General features: G+C 31.8%; 1 protein-coding gene across 1 annotated transcript in view; it reads left to right on the top strand.

Annotated features, from left to right (window-relative positions):
- Window positions 1-16065, top strand: part of LOC107445274 (A disintegrin and metalloproteinase with thrombospondin motifs 9) — a 267380-nt gene that overhangs the window by 166125 nt on the left and 85190 nt on the right. The window contains exons 5-8 of the mRNA XM_087156047.1: window positions 1844-1927; window positions 4003-4127; window positions 7653-7693; window positions 12058-12163. Of these exons, the coding sequence (XP_087012173.1) occupies window positions 1844-1927; window positions 4003-4127; window positions 7653-7693; window positions 12058-12163 (356 nt within the window). The remainder of the gene's footprint in view (window positions 1-1843; window positions 1928-4002; window positions 4128-7652; window positions 7694-12057; window positions 12164-16065) is intronic.

Here is a 16065-nt window from a genome sequence, read left to right as displayed (position 1 = left end):
CTTTTGTTGCCGAATCAAGTGATATTGCATGACTGAATTTTCCTACTGTTCAAGTCAATAAAACAGATTAAGTAGTAGCAAGATGTACATTATTATCCAGCTATTTTTGCAGACAATATGTTTTCTCGTGACAATACCATATGAAAAACGTCACAACAACATGATGTTGCTTCAGGTTTATCCTTACATTACTGCTCTGGTCTAAGAAGCTATCAAAAATTAACCCCGACCTATTTCTATGTCTTTGCGATCCATTGCATATTTACTCTTCTCAACAACGAAATGACTCTTGATTTTAATTTGCATTTTGCAAATAATTCAATTATGGTAAATTTGAATTTTGATTCGAAGTTTTTTAAAAGTTTTTTCTATATAGACAAAATGAGTTTTTGTCTTTCTAAGAAGATATTTGTAAGTGGTCCCGCACAGATAGACATGATCTAAAAGGTTTCTGAATCTGCACAAATATCCCTGAATATGATGTCTAAAACTTATATAAAATCTTTATTTCATTTTTAAATGACAAATAATTAATGTTTTCACGCATTAAAAATAGCACAGCATTTTTTTTAAGGTTCTGTCTGAAAACCGGTCATTTTCAAGTTATAATAATTTTTTAAATTGAAAACTTAATTGATATTATCGCCCGATTGCAGTAGAATATTTAGTAAATAGCCATATTTTAAAATAAATAAAGGCCTGTTTATCAAGCTGATACTTAACTATTTAAGTTTTCGTCTCTCCTATAAATTTAGTTTTATTGAAGCCGACCGACTTTTAATGTCTGAAGTTTTTTAAATGTCTGAACAAAAGAAATTACGAAATATTAGGAAACCTTCAACCAAAAACAAAGTTTTGTAGAAAAAGGACATTGTTTGTAAATTCAGTAAATATATGTTTTGTGTTATAAAAATAGCATTGTTTTGATTTTATATGAAAACGTACACTACCAATCATTAATTTCAATGAAAAGTTTTTTTTTAACTATTCATTCAAAATATGCAAAATTCATCACTTCTACGCAATATTCATGTAGTTGTTGCTTTTCAAGTTGATCTTACTCATTTCTGTATTAAAAATTAATCATAGCAAAGGTTTAAAGATATGGTTTTAACATGTTATTCACACAAAAAAATTGCAAATTATTTTGATCACTGTATAATATTAAACAAAACATAAAATGTCTTGTAAATTATTTAAATGAGTGCATCAGAGTTATAAATGTACAAATCAATGTATCCACTTTTTGAAGAACTTTAAATTTAAAATCTAGCATTGGTTATAGTTCTTATATTTAGAATAAGTTTCCCTAATAATAGGAAGCAATACCTTTAAACAACATAAACTTTATTAAAAAAATTATAAAATATTTTAAAAACTAAATATATGTTTTTTCATCGTCTTTTTTACTCTTTGTTTTATGGAGTTAATGTATGCATTGAATGGCTCTATTATTGCAAGACGTACTGATTTGTGGGTTGTGTTTCAAAGAAATTGGAATAACATAGGATTTGATATAATTTCAGACAAACCATCCAATAAAAATGTACTGAATAGTTGCTTTTAAAGCGGGTTACTATGATTAAACAAGAGATTAAAGACAAAATTCTGTTGTGTTTAATAAATTAAGTAATGAATGAAAGAATAAAAGATTGTTTCTACACGAAAGTTTATTACTTTGTTCATTTCTTGCAAAAAAATGCTGCGAAAACAATAGATTTATTGATGTTGATTAGTGGTAGTGTACTTTACTAAAAAAAATACTCGTAAACTATTTTGTGTAAATTCAACTATAAAATACACTACTGTAAAAGATATGTGACCTGAATTTTTAACATTTTAGGTTGGCATGATATACAAAGATCCAAGTATCGGAAATAACATCAATATAGCTGTAGTAGATATCGTAGTCTTGAATGAAACTTCTGTAAGTATATCTCTGTTTTATTTAGAAGTAATTCTTAAGTGTTACATTTTATGGTTATCCTATATAAACTGCTGTTTGTAGAAAATGCAACACCATGAAAGAATCATCAGAATCAAATGAAATTTAATGCAGAAACGACTTGTACTGATACAAATAAATGATGAAATTTTCAAAACAAAAGAAACAAATTAAGCGTCCGAAATCAGTATTTGGTGCAGCCACCACGCGCTGCAATAAGTGCTGCTATACGACGTGGCATGGAGTCAAACAGATGTTGAATATCTGCTTGAGGAAGAGAATTCCATATCGCTTGTATGCGCAACCAAAGTTCGTCTTTGGAAACTGCAGGACGCGGATCACGAGTGAGACGCCGACCAACCATATCCCACACGTGCTCAATAGGCGACATATCCGGCGAATAAGCAGGCCAAGGAAGAAGTTGCATGCGTTGTGCTGAACAGAAGTCTCTAACAGTCCGCGCAACATGTGGGCGTGCATTATCCTGCTGAAAGATAGCTCCAGGGATGCCTTGAAGGAAAGGAACGACTTCGGGCTGTAGCACTTCACGGACGTATCTGTTGCTATTGAGATTACCCTCAATTCGTATCAAATTGGATCGTCCATGATACGAAATCGCACCCCAGACCATAACTCCGGGTGTTCGACCACTATGTCGTTCAATAATACACTCAGGAAGGCAGCGTTGACCGGCATAACGTCTAACACGAACACGGCCATCATGGGTCCACAAATTGAAGCGTGATTCATCTGAAAAGACAACTTGGTGCCAATCAGCTCGCCAGTCTCTGTGCTCAAGAGCCCACTGCCGACGCAGCCGTCGATGATCCGCCGTGAGGGGAATCCTGTATAATGGCACCCTTGCACGCAATCCACGGCGCAGCAGACGACGACGAATTGACGAAGCCGACAATTGTACACCTGTAGCAGTAGACCAATGTGCTGCCAGCTGCCTGGAGGAAGCTGTGCGATCATTCACCGCCATGCGGAGCAGGTGTCGATCATCGCGCTCTGACGTCACCTTCTGTCGTCCAGTGCCTGTTTTTCGAGTTGTTCGGTGCTCGTCGGTCCACTGCTTCCAAACTCGCATCACTGTGGAACTGTTCCGCTGCATACGAGCTGCTATTGCGCGATAGGAAAATCCTCCTTCTCGAAGGCCGATTATCCTCCCTCGTTCAAACTCCGTAAGTTGCTTGAATTTCTTATTCTTCCGTCGTGGAGGCATACTCAGGTCTCACTAAACGTTTGCCACTAACAAATAATCATAGACTATTTTCAACGTCCCGCTACAGCACTTTATTTATACGCTTTCAGCATCAATTCAGAGGGCGCTGCGCGCGCCACGCACGCGCGATGGCTCTGAAACTTTATTAATTTGCATAATATCCTATAATTGACATTTGCTGCGAATTTCATTTGATTCTGATGATTCCTTCATGGTGTTGCATTTTCTACAAACAGCAGTTTAAGTATTTTCTTTATGCCTATCAACATTAAATCTAGGTTATCTCTTTAAAAATTCTTGAGAGTTTTTCTGGTTTTTTCTTTTTTTTTCCTTCAATTAAATTAACGTTTTGTTGCGTTACAGTTAAACCAAACTTTTTTTTTCTCAAAGGAGTTTTTTTTTAAAAGCAGCTTAAAGGAGCGTGTAAGTAATTAAAATGAATAGAGCCTTTGTTTAATTTTTGAGATTAAAAATATATTATAGGCCTTACTTTGCATAAAATGTTAACTCGTAAAATCTGATCTACAGGTTTAATAGTTTTGAGCTAGTTCGCTATATTTTATCAGGGTATGCGAGAGTAAAAATTTATATTCTTTACTACATATGTGTCCATTTGCATTAATGGCATCAGGAAGAACGGCACAACAAAATAAATTTATGATGATTTAAAAAATACTTATTTAACATTTTTATCAGACATAATCTAATTTCAGATCTGTATTTTATTTTTCGATCTATTTACTATACTACTTTCGCATACATAATGCTGTTTGTTTTCTTGCCGATTTTGCACATAAATACAGATTTATAAACTAAAAATTAATTTTCTTAGGATCGCCAAATAATTCATCATATTGCTCCAATTACTCTTCGGCAATTCTGTCAGTGGCAACACAAGCATAATAGGCCTGATGATCGTGATCCTGGTCATTATGATACTGCCGTTCTTATAACCAGGTAAATTTAACTTTTCAATGATATTCCTCTTAAATAATTAAAATTCTTATTAAATTATATTTTAATTTATTGCATATTTTATTACGCAATAATTGTTAACAGCTGGCCAGGTGGCCGAGTGGTTAGCGTGCCTGACTACGAAGTCAATGACTGCGGGTTCGAATCCCGCTCTGGGTATGGATGTTTCTCTCTCTGTGTGTTCTCTTCTGATGTGTGAATGGTTGAATGTGGCCCACCGAATGAGCGGGTATTTGTGGCAGTGTGGCGTGGGTGTATTTGGTTCACAAGTGCCCACTGGGTAACGATAAATGAGCAACACTTCCGGCATTTTCTAAGGCGAAGAATGAAAGTTCAGTGCCTACCGTTATTTAAAAAAAATTATAATAATTATTAACATTGATTTTGACGCTCTTTCGTCTAGAAAAATAAGAAAACTATAGTTTAAGTGCTTCACACTTGAATCAAAGCTATAATTTTAAATTTCATCTACCATCTTTCCATAAAGGATTATCTGGTGAATGGCTCAAATTTTCTATAAGTTATTAAACTTTTAAAAGATTGCCAATTTTGCGAAATTTTCCGACCTAGATGCAAGTTATCAAAATCAGGGCCTTATCCCCAGTTTTTTCAAATTTTTATGAGCCCAGAGAATGAAGCATTCAGGTAAGTTTTAAAATATCAAAAAATAAGACCACAAGCGCTTTTCATTTTCACCAAATTCTTTTGTAGTCCAGTTTCTGCCACGTGTTACAGCTGCCTGGCCGTCTGTAAGAAAATAATCCGCCGATGCGATTTTCAAATCCAGGGACCTTTATAACAACCCACTCTCCTGCTTGGCAGTTTCTTAAATAAACAAAAACTTGATTATTGACATTTTTTGTTCAGTTAAGAAATTTCTAAAGAAATAAAAGCTTGTGTTATAATGGGGACCGACTGCAATGAGAAATTCTCTATAAAAAAACAGAGTGAGTCATTAAAGGCTAGGCTGCTAAATTGGAAATTAGCTGCCCGGGTAGGAATTTCTGTTAGTACAAGAGCAGGTGGAAGTCTCTGGGAGCGAGATCAGACTGCATGAATTATCAAACACCGCAGCATACAGCGATTTTCACAATAAATCTCCTGCATCAGCTTCGCTGGGAGGTGCTAGACCACTCAACTTGTAGTCCTGATTTTGTTCCCATTGGCTTCCTCCAATTGGTCACCTGAAAAAAAATTTCTATCAGGCCATCACTTATCCATCAATGCGCAGACACCTGTAACAGAGCTTCTATGATACTGGACTAAAATACCATATCCCTCTGTTTGATAAGTGTTATAGTTTCGGTTGTTCTTAGGTTGGGTTGAAGCTGCGATATTGCTGCACCATTTGCAATAAATGTGTCTAGGTAACTATGTTTAGTTTTTTTTTAATGGAATACGGGGATCGTACTTCCCGTATGACTCTCGTATTTATTAATTTGCTACGAAAACTAATTAATGTAACATTCTGCTTGTTATACAGCGTCCTAACTAAATATGGTGTTCCGAAAAGACAGCCCTTAACACATATTTTTAAGTTCCCGATCAATAATGAAAACAAAGTACACGCATAGGGGGATTGCAAATTAATATTTTACTTTGGTAAAAAAGCTATTGAAATCTGCACAGGAAGGCGTGTCTAATAAACAACAAGACATGCTTGGTTGAGGTATGAAATTGAGAGGAGTTGAAAAGCGACAATTAGAAACACCACCAATTAAATCTATTTTGATGTTTATAGCATGCACCTTCCTGTGCTGTGATTCGTCAGACTTCGATGGTGTTTTTGCATAAATATTAATTAGCGACCCCCAATGTGTTAACTTTTTTGTTTTCATTTTTTGATAAGTATTCTAAAAATACATGTTATGAACAAACTCAACAGAGCATCAGAAATAGTTAAGAATTTTGAAGTTTATCAAAATTTTCAATGCGTATTATTAATAATTTCGGAGTATTTTTGGGTTCCTTACAAAGATTACGTTTGCTACCAAAATAAAATATTTCAATAAAAAAATTCTTGTTTGCGCAAAATATTCTATACGCGGGATCAAATATTCAAACTCTGGGGGAAAACTAAATATAAAGTGAAAAGAGATTTGAAAATAGAAGTGAAAGCGAATGTTTTGACTAGAACTTGTGTTTGAGTTGTTAAATTGAGAAGCCAGTCTAAACATTAGAATTTGGTGTTCATAAATAACCCACAAAGTTTCAAAATTGTATAAATATTCTTGCAGTTAGTTTAACATTTCAGTTAGTTACTTTTTGTATGAAATATTAAACAAACTTTACAAACATGGAAAAAGAAACTATTTTCGTCTCGTGGGTATTGTTCAATAAATCGATAAATTGTTCGACTTTGAATTTGTTTTTTATGCAAACGGTGGTATTTTTTGAATGGTTTGATTTATTTTAGGCAATTTTTACCTCTACATAAAATAAATACTTTTTTCAGGTGACACTGAGGAAAAACAATTTCTGTTAAATGCGATTTTGATTCTGTTAAATGCAAACAGACCTTAAATACTTTCGTATCACTGATTTCAATCTGCAACTAGTCTCTCTCTTCAAACTATTTTTTAATAACAATTTTAGTCCATTTTTTGCCAAAATGTACAAGTAACAGTGGTCGCATAAACATTGCGGCAAACTTCTAGGGGAGTTAGGGCAATCATCAGGATTAAAATAACATTAAAAACATGCCCGTAAATGTCGTATGACACTAGCGGTTTTTCTCTATTATAATAGAGGAAGCGCTCCTAGTCGCGTACGACGTCATTTACTCTCTGATATGAATTCCTATTCCTTGATAACGTGCCATGTCTCTCCTAGAAGATTTTTACAACATTTACGCTACCTTCTGTTGTTTATAACGTTTTTAAATTTGCAAATTTCGACAAAAAATAGACTAAAAACGTCATTTTTAAAAAAAAAATTAATAAAATTTCATTTTTAAAAAGAATAATAAATGTAATTTAAAAAAATTAATAAAAAAATAAAAATTTCAGAATTGAAATCCTAAGTCTTTTAAAAAAAAGTTAGGAAAATGGGTAGCATCACTTTACATTCACTCATTTATTCATCAAAAACAGAACGATTTTCATAAGAGAAGTTTGAAAAACTGAATCAAATGTTATGCCTATTTTCATAAAAACTCATTTTGAGCTATTTCCACTTTTTAAAATCACTTTTCCTAAAATCACATTTTCTTAACTATGTTTCTTTTCTTAAAATTCCATTTTGAGCTCTGTCCATTTTCTTAAAAATCGCAGTCCAGAATAAGAAATGCTTTATTCGGGTGATTATTTAATCTTTTGAAGCTAAATGTATACAACTTTATGCAATAATAAGAAAATCTTAGTAATATAAAATTAAACTTGCTAAAGACAATATTTTTGTTATTACTATAGTTTAAATTGTACCATTTGTACTTCTTCATTACGGGGTGTACAAATACTAAAAACTAATTTTTTTAAATTAATATAAATATAATCTGTTTTATTGCAGGGAAGATTTATGTAGATATCCAGGAGCATGTGATACTCTAGGTAAATATTTTAGATTCTTAAATATATTTAGTTCATTTATGACTTAAGCATGCATAAATAATTTTCTCATAAAATTAAACTTAATTTTTATCAGTCCCATTTCAGGAATATAATATCATTTGTGTTTGGTGATTGATATCGAAATTTTCCTATCGTGCTAAATTTTCAGGCAAAATCGATATTTTGTATTATAGAGCGACATTTTTGATATTTGGCGAATTAGCGAATTTTTTTTAATTTTTTTTTTACCCAAATGAAATTTATCAATGCTCACGATATTTATGGCTATCGGCGATACTCGTGATATTATCAAGTGATATTTATCAAACCGTGGTCGCTCAGGGGATAGAGCTTACGCCTTCCAATGAGGTTAACTTGGTTCGAATCTCAGCGATGGCTGGTCGATGCGAATTTCGCTCCAGGCTTGCACATACCGCAATGTTAATATAAAATATCCTCAGTGGTAGACAGATCATGGGTTAGAGTCTCCTTGCCGTAGGGCTAACCGAGGGAGGTTCTCGTGGTTTTCCTCTCCGTGTAACGCAAATGCTGGTTAGTTCCATCAAAAAGTCCTCCATGAAGGCAAATTTCTCACGATACTTGATCTAGGAGTTCCTTTGTTTTCTGGATTGGGTTTAAAATTACAAGGGTACTGAGTTTAACATTAGTAGTCGTAAACCCAAAAAAGTGGGATGGCTGTGCAATGACGGGTATGAAATAAAATAAAATAAAATGTCCTGACGTGGCTCTTTTACGCAAGATTATTTGACCAGAAATTGCCTGTGTGTGTCTCTCTAACGTTGAGCAGTGCTATTGATTTCGATCTTAAGACTAAAAAGTAAATTTCTAAGCGATAAATAAATTTGATAATTAATGGAAATAAAATTTAGAAAAAAATTATTTTTTTTAAAAAAAAAGCATTTTTTTTCAATTCTGCGTATAATTATAAATAAAAACTGAGCTGTTAATTACGATTTTAATATTAAAAAAATTAATTTTCGCGTAATTAATAAAATTGAAAATTTGTCTTCAAATTTAAGTCAAACTCAAAGAAGAAAAGACATTTTTATATATAAGTTCCATATAGTCTAGCCTACTCTTTGAAAACGGAAGCAATAGTAATTATCCATCAATTTAGACCATTTTCAGTTAAGTTATTGGTATAACAATTAATTTATGCGTCCTTCTTAGATCAATGGTTTATTAATAAGAATTTTATATTTATAATCGACTAATCTTGTCTTATTAACTTATTTCCTCAGATCAATTATTAATTATTATTGATAGAAATGATGAGTTTTTATTTCTAAAGCTATATTTTTTTTTCTCAAAGACTTTATAACAAGACCTTTTTTAGTTAAACTTTAAACTACATAGCCCCTAACGTGGGTGCTATTACACCCAGTTTGCTTTGAAGACTTATTTTGATTTTCTAAAAAATTGGTAAAAATTTTCATACATGAGAAATTTTTTAACTATCGAATACATCTAAGAATTAATATTTGATTTTACTTTGAAAAGCATCTGCATTATTATGCGTTATTAACACGTTGGATGCCATGGGGGTCACCGGTGACCGTCGAAGCCAAGATTATTAGAATTCGAGTAAATTTTTTATGCTTTTAGTTTTTTTATATTATTATTGTTACTAAAATGGTTTGAAGAAATTAATGCAATATAGAACACACAAAAATAGTTTTATTTATATACACAGAGAGGCCAACTTGCTCCGGACAGCGAATAAATACTTTCAAAAGGTAGCTTATTATTTGTGATTCTTGGTTTAATAAATTCAATTTATTAGATTTTTATCCACCACTATTTCTAAACAATTCGTAGGCTTATATAATTCACCACTTTATTCAGATATGTCTTGCTAAACTTTTTAAATTAGCGTGGCATTCAACGCGTTAAATTCTACCTAAATTACACATTAATGCAGTTATTGTAATTGTAGACTCAAATTTAACAATAATAAATTAAAATTCTACCTAATTTACTCATTAATGCAGTTATTGTAATTGTAGACTCAAATTTTACAATAATTAATTAATCTCAAAAACAAATTCTTAGAAAATTGCAGATGTCTTGGCCCAAGTAACCTCGTATTGCGGTACTTTAGCTTCTTCAACTCTTTCAAGTGAAGTTGACTCAAATTTGTGCCATTGAACAGTGGCCATGGAGACATTTTTCAGCATTTTCAAAAAGTGCGTGGCGTTTTATCGTGCCTAAAATCCTCTTTTTTTGCTTTTTCTTCATAAGAAATCGGCATATGGTATCTTAAAATTAATTTTTAAAAGGTCATTTTGATCACGAAATAATATACTGACATACTTAATTTAAGAAATGAAACGTTTTTCATAAACTTCGAACTGTTTCAAATGTTTCTGGTTAAATGAAAATTATTACCATTTTCCTCACGATTCTCTATTTTGATATCTTTTTTTTTTTTTTAATTTCCCCGTCAATTTAAGAAGGATTGGAGCGTGATTCTATTATCCTTGTTTTTTCTGATAATAAAGTCCTCGATTTAAGAATAATTGGTTTGATTTCCTAGGTTTATTATTAATCATTTTCTTCCTACGACTGTTTGTTTGCACGATTTTGTGATTCTGACAGAAGTTTTCGTTTCATTGAATTAATTAAACCATGAAATTTGCATTCCTCAGATATTTACCGAAATATCAAAAAATTCTCTTTATAATTGGCTTTAGAATCGCTCTTTTCTTAGTGCTGGGATTCTTAACTTTGTTTTCTTCAAATTAGAGTTTTTTTAATGTAATAATGATATCAAACAATTATCAACTGGCAAGTCATTTGAATCGTAAGGATATTGAATATGAGAATTCGCCGCTCAAATATTAAGATTTAACGCTTTTGGACTTTTCCCATTTTGCTTTTTGAAGTTTAAGTTATTTGACACATTGTCTTATAGTTTGAAGAATGAAGTTGAGTGGGCCGGGATAGCCTGGTCGGTAGGGCGTTGGGCCCATTTACAAGAGTTCGTGGGTTCGAACCCCGCCGGTCGAAGACTCTCCGTGTAGTAAATAGTAACTGATGCACGTTAAATCTGTCGAGTCGCAAAGTCCTCCATGTTCTCATAACAAATCAATACCTCTGGGGTCTCTGAATTGGAGATTGATCGTTCTCCGATTCAGGTTAAAATTGAAATCTGTGAATGAAATCGAAAATCTGTGGATAAATGAATGGATGTATGAATAGGTCTGTCCTATAAACAGGTGTGACGTATGGGTGTGGCAGAAGTCGAATTCTTGGCCATAGATGGCGCCACTTTGAAACAATAACAATCGCACCCATCTGCCTTAACAGGCATACGTCAACAACATCAAAAAAGTTGAGTATCATTGCAACGAAATGATACCTCATTTATGCAAAATGGCGATAAAAAATTTGACAAAAGGGTGGTAACGAATACCGACTGCTGTATAGGTATAGATCCTAATTTTCTGAAAATAAGTAGAATATTATTACATATTGCTTTATAAATCCGTTCTAATTTTCTGACGATATTAAAAAATATATATTGATATATGGTCTGTTAGCAACAATGAATTATCATGTGATATGGAAACCATGAACTGGAGTGTTCGAAAAGTCAGCAGTCTAGTTTCAAAAATTGATCTTGAGAAATGAAGCAATTAAGGGCCGAGATAGCCTGGTTGGCAGAGCACTGGGCCCATGTCCAAGAGGTCTTGGGTTCGATTCCCACCGGCCAGGAGACTCCCCGTGTAGTAAACTGTGACTGATGCATGTTGAATCTATCGAGTCTCAAAGTCCTCCATGTTCTCATAGCAAATCATACCTCTGGGGGGTACTGATTCAGGAGTTTCCTTGTCTTCTGGATTGGTTCAAAATTACAAGGTAGCGGAGTTAAACATTAGTGGTCGTAAACTCATAATTGGGTCGGTTGTTCAACGACGATTGTAAAAAAAAACAAAAAAAAAAATTAAGCAATTGGATTCGAGTTCTATGGTCTTCGTGCCGAATGTTGCAATACAAAAAAAAAATCTTAAGGAATTGGTCATTTCTTTAGTCTTATATTTATCTGAATTCAATGAAAAAATTTTATTAAAATTTCAAGATTAGTAAAAATTTTAAAATCTATTTTTTCGCAAATTTCAACAGAATATGCGTAAAGGTGTAAACCTCATAAACTATTAACACCAAATTAGGCCTTTGTTTAAAAATATGTTTCAATGGGATCCACATTTGCAATTAACTGAGAACCCAGAATATGAAGATAAAGTATAACTCACTGCATTTACTACATTAATTTTGACTCGTTTGTTTGAATTTATTTCTTGTCGTTCATTGTAATAATGAATAAATCTTTTTCTTTTTAGGATTAGCACAGTCTGGAATGGTGTGTGACTCTGATAGCAGTTGTGCTATCGTTGAAGACAATGGACTTAGTGCAGCTTTTACTATTGCTCATGAACTGGGACACGTGTAAGTACAATTGTATTCCTTTATAATGTATTTTATTTTATTAACCGTCGTTAAACAGCCAACACAATGTTGGGTTTTCGATTACTAATGTTCAACTCCGTAGCCTTGTAATTTTGAATCCAATCCAGAAGACAAGGGAACTCCTGTATCAAGTATTGGGAGAAATTTGCCTTCACGGAGGACTTTTTGATGAAACAGATTGGATTATATTCAGTATAATTTTATCGCTTATATAATAATTTATGATCTTTTTTTTCTGTTTGCATGCCAAAAAAAACGATTGTCTATATGAAAATATAAATGTTTTTACTCTCGTTGGTAGAAATTTCAAATTATAATGACATGAAGAAATATTCGAAATTTAAATTTAGAAAAAAAAAAGATTTTTATCGCATTTATGAATTTATTTCCAAAAATCCGATTACTTAAAGCTTGGTCTTGGGTCGTTAAATAAAATGAAAAATATTTTTCAAGCTAAATTTTCAAAACATATTTGCATGACGCATAAAAAAGAAATTTATCGAATATTTTTGTTTAAAATAAATTGGCGTAGGTGGAAAGGGAGGGGTTTACTTATAATGCATTAATTTATTTAAGACTCTGTCTTTTAATGTTTTAATTCGTTAATTTAAGATCATCTCTTTATCCTTATCGCTTCTTTATCAGTAATCTAGATCTAAGAGAAACAGTTATTCAACATTGAAATTTCTTTAATTTTCAAAATCAATCATCGTTAAATTTTTTAATGTGATTGAAAACAATTTTTTCAAACTACTTTTTTTTGGATTTTATATGTAAACTCAAATATAACTTCGATAATCTAACCGATTTTTTGAGTAACTGTTAGACTAAATAAAATCTGCTAGATTATCAGAATTATATTTGTGCTAATAGGTTAAAAAAAAAAAAGTAGTTAGAAAATTTTTTTTTGGCTCACGAGAGCTCAGGGGATGCAACGTTCGCCTTTCAATAAGGTGAACAGGGTTCGAATCCCACCAATTGCTGGTCGATACGAATCCACATTCAACTTGTACTAAACAAAGGGCTGACGTGTAATATCATCAGTAGTAGACGGATTATGGGTTAGAGTCCCTTTGCCGTCAGGCTAACCGTGGGAGGTTCTCGTGGTCTTTCTCTCCATGTAACGCAAATGCGGACTAGTTCCATCAAAAAGTCCTCCACGAAAGCAAACTTTTTTCAATACTTGATCCAGTAGTTCCCTTGTCTTCTGGATTGGGTTCAAAATTACAAGGCGTCGTAGTTGAACATTAGTAGTTGTACACCCAAAAATTGGGTCGGCTGTTCAACGAAAGTTATAAAATAAAATAAAAGTTACTGTTAGACTGTTTTTTGCATAACTAGGAAATATAAATATATTTTTGATTAGAATTAGAACGTCAAAAAAAAATATATATTAAAGAGACATCAGCGCCCCACCTGCGTCAAAGGGTTAAAAATATTAGTGCACGCACATGCGAATTTGATAACACTTGTAGCAAAAGTAACATTAAATTTTGAGTTGCATTAAATGCTTCTCATTTAAATACCAAGCAGTTCGCATCAGAAAATGAAAGCAATTCATCAAGTTATATTCTTTTCCGTAAATTTTCATCTTAAAACAGGAAGAAGCCTCGACCCTAAATTGACCTATGACGCCTCTGCCCAACACTGACTCTAGACTAAGTAAAAACGAATATTTTTACTTTTTGCCGCCAAGGTCGACGTCTCTCTCTGCAAAATATATTTCTTCTCAATCTTAGGTTTTAAAGGAAGATTGTCTGTTAGCTTTAAATAGTTATGTCAGAATGTTGTGCACGCTTCTTTAAACCTTATCTCTGGAAACTGATTTATGAGTGGCTTGAAAAAAAGTTTTAAGAGTACTTTACTCAGTTTCGGAATTGTAACTTTCTAGCCACAACCTTGAAATTCTTTTTTTATTTTCGGAATTCGCTACTTTTTAACCGTTTTTTTTCAACAATTGTAATTACGTGCATAAAATTGTAAAATTGTATTTTGTGTAACTTTTTATCATTAAGCTCATATACGATGTTAATTGGATAGATTTGCTATTAAAAATGTGCTGCTTTTTGACAGTTTTGAAATTATTTTAATTTCGTAATAAAATAAAAATTTTATTTGATTTAACTCTGCATTGTTATTAGTTACTTATTCTTGAATATATAGGAAAGATTTATTTCAAATAAAGATTATTTAAGTAACTTTTTGAGAGACATGATTTTTGTTCTTGCATTAATGAAAAAAAAAAAAACATGAAAATTATATATTTTATCTGATTGAAGGTATTATGTATTGAAGAACCATGAATTTTATTTTCACCACCAATTTTCTTTGATTTTCAAGTAATTCATAAATTAAAAGATAAATTATGTAATATAAATTAAATTTTAATGTGAGAAAAAAATATTTATTTTATTTCAAATTTATTGTGCTGCGCTGTGCAATTGAAAGATTAACGCAAGCGATAAAAAAAATCCGAAATTTGAGATTCTTATATATTTGGTATTTATGTATGATAAACTATATATATATTGCAAAAAATAAAATTTCAAAAATAAATTTTTTTCTATTAGTTTTCTGGAATTATATTTTAGCGTTCATAGCATTAGCAATAGAATGAAAATAGTTGTCAAGCCATATCTCTCGAAATCCACCCTGAAGTACTTATGCTATTAAATTAATTTTAATTTAAAAATAATATATTTATTTTATTTCAAATTTGTTGTGTTTTTGTGCGTCGCAACTGAAAAATCAACGTAAGCGACAAAAAATTCAAAATTGAGATTTTTATATATTTGGCATTTATGTATGATAAACTTTATATATATTGCAAATAAAGTTAGTTATTTGGAATTATATTTTAGCATTCATAGCATTAGCAATAGAAAGAAAACATTTGTCAAGCCACTTTTTTCGAAATCTATCCTGAAGCACTTACGTTGCTAAATTAATTTTAATTTAAAAAGATATATATTTATTTTATTTCGAATTTATTGTGGATTTTGCCCAGCAATTGAAAAATCTACGTAAGCGACGAAAAATTCAAAATTGAGATTTTTATATATTTGGCATTTATGTATGATTAAGCTTCATATTGCAAAAAAAAAAAATTGTAAAATAAATTTTGTTCTATCAGTTTTCTGGAATTATATTTTAGCGTTTAAAACACTAGCAATAGAAAGAAAATAGTTGCCTCGAAATCTATCGTGAAGCACTTACGTTGTTTTTTCAATTGCACGGAAGAATAAGTTCACGAATAAAGTGTATGATTGATGTAAGTTCATGGTAAATTTTTAAAACTGTTCATAAAGCGAGACCAAAGGGTTAATTATCATTTTTTAAAATAAAAATTACCTCAATTGAAATGTGATTATAACTGTTCACAAAATTTCACTGAAATTCCTCGTAACTAACAACAAAAAAATCATACATTTCGACATTTAAAATTCCAGGAAAATATTAACACTTTGAATTAGTCTCACCACAGGTATTTAATTACATTCAAGTAGATACCATATTAACGAAAACGAATCGTGACCTGCGGTTATTGGCGAGAAGTTACCGGACTTCGTTGAATAGGTTTTTTTCAAAGGTTTTCATACTATTGTATTAATACTCAGAAATCTTATACGTAATTTCGGGATGAATCACAAAAACTTGTTCTAATAAGGATATTAAAAATCATTTATATATTTTGATTTTTAACTTCCGTTTTTATTTTTTTAAAACTAGTTTTAACAGCAGTTTTCAACTAAAATTGCAATAGTCTCATATCAACTATTCGTCATTAGACATTTCGCCTTGTAGAAATTTTATGTTCGGATATTTCACCCTTAGACTTTTGTTCGCTCGTACATTTTCGTCCCAGACTTTTTGCGCACAGA

The sequence above is a fragment of the Parasteatoda tepidariorum genome, chromosome 12 (genome assembly GCF_982258835.1).
Source record: "Parasteatoda tepidariorum strain Cologne lab strain chromosome 12, Ptep-v5.0, whole genome shotgun sequence".
Taxonomy (NCBI): Eukaryota; Metazoa; Arthropoda; class Arachnida; order Araneae; family Theridiidae; genus Parasteatoda; species Parasteatoda tepidariorum.
Note: the sequence above shows the minus strand (reverse complement) of the source record. Positions and strands in the feature narration are given on the sequence as shown.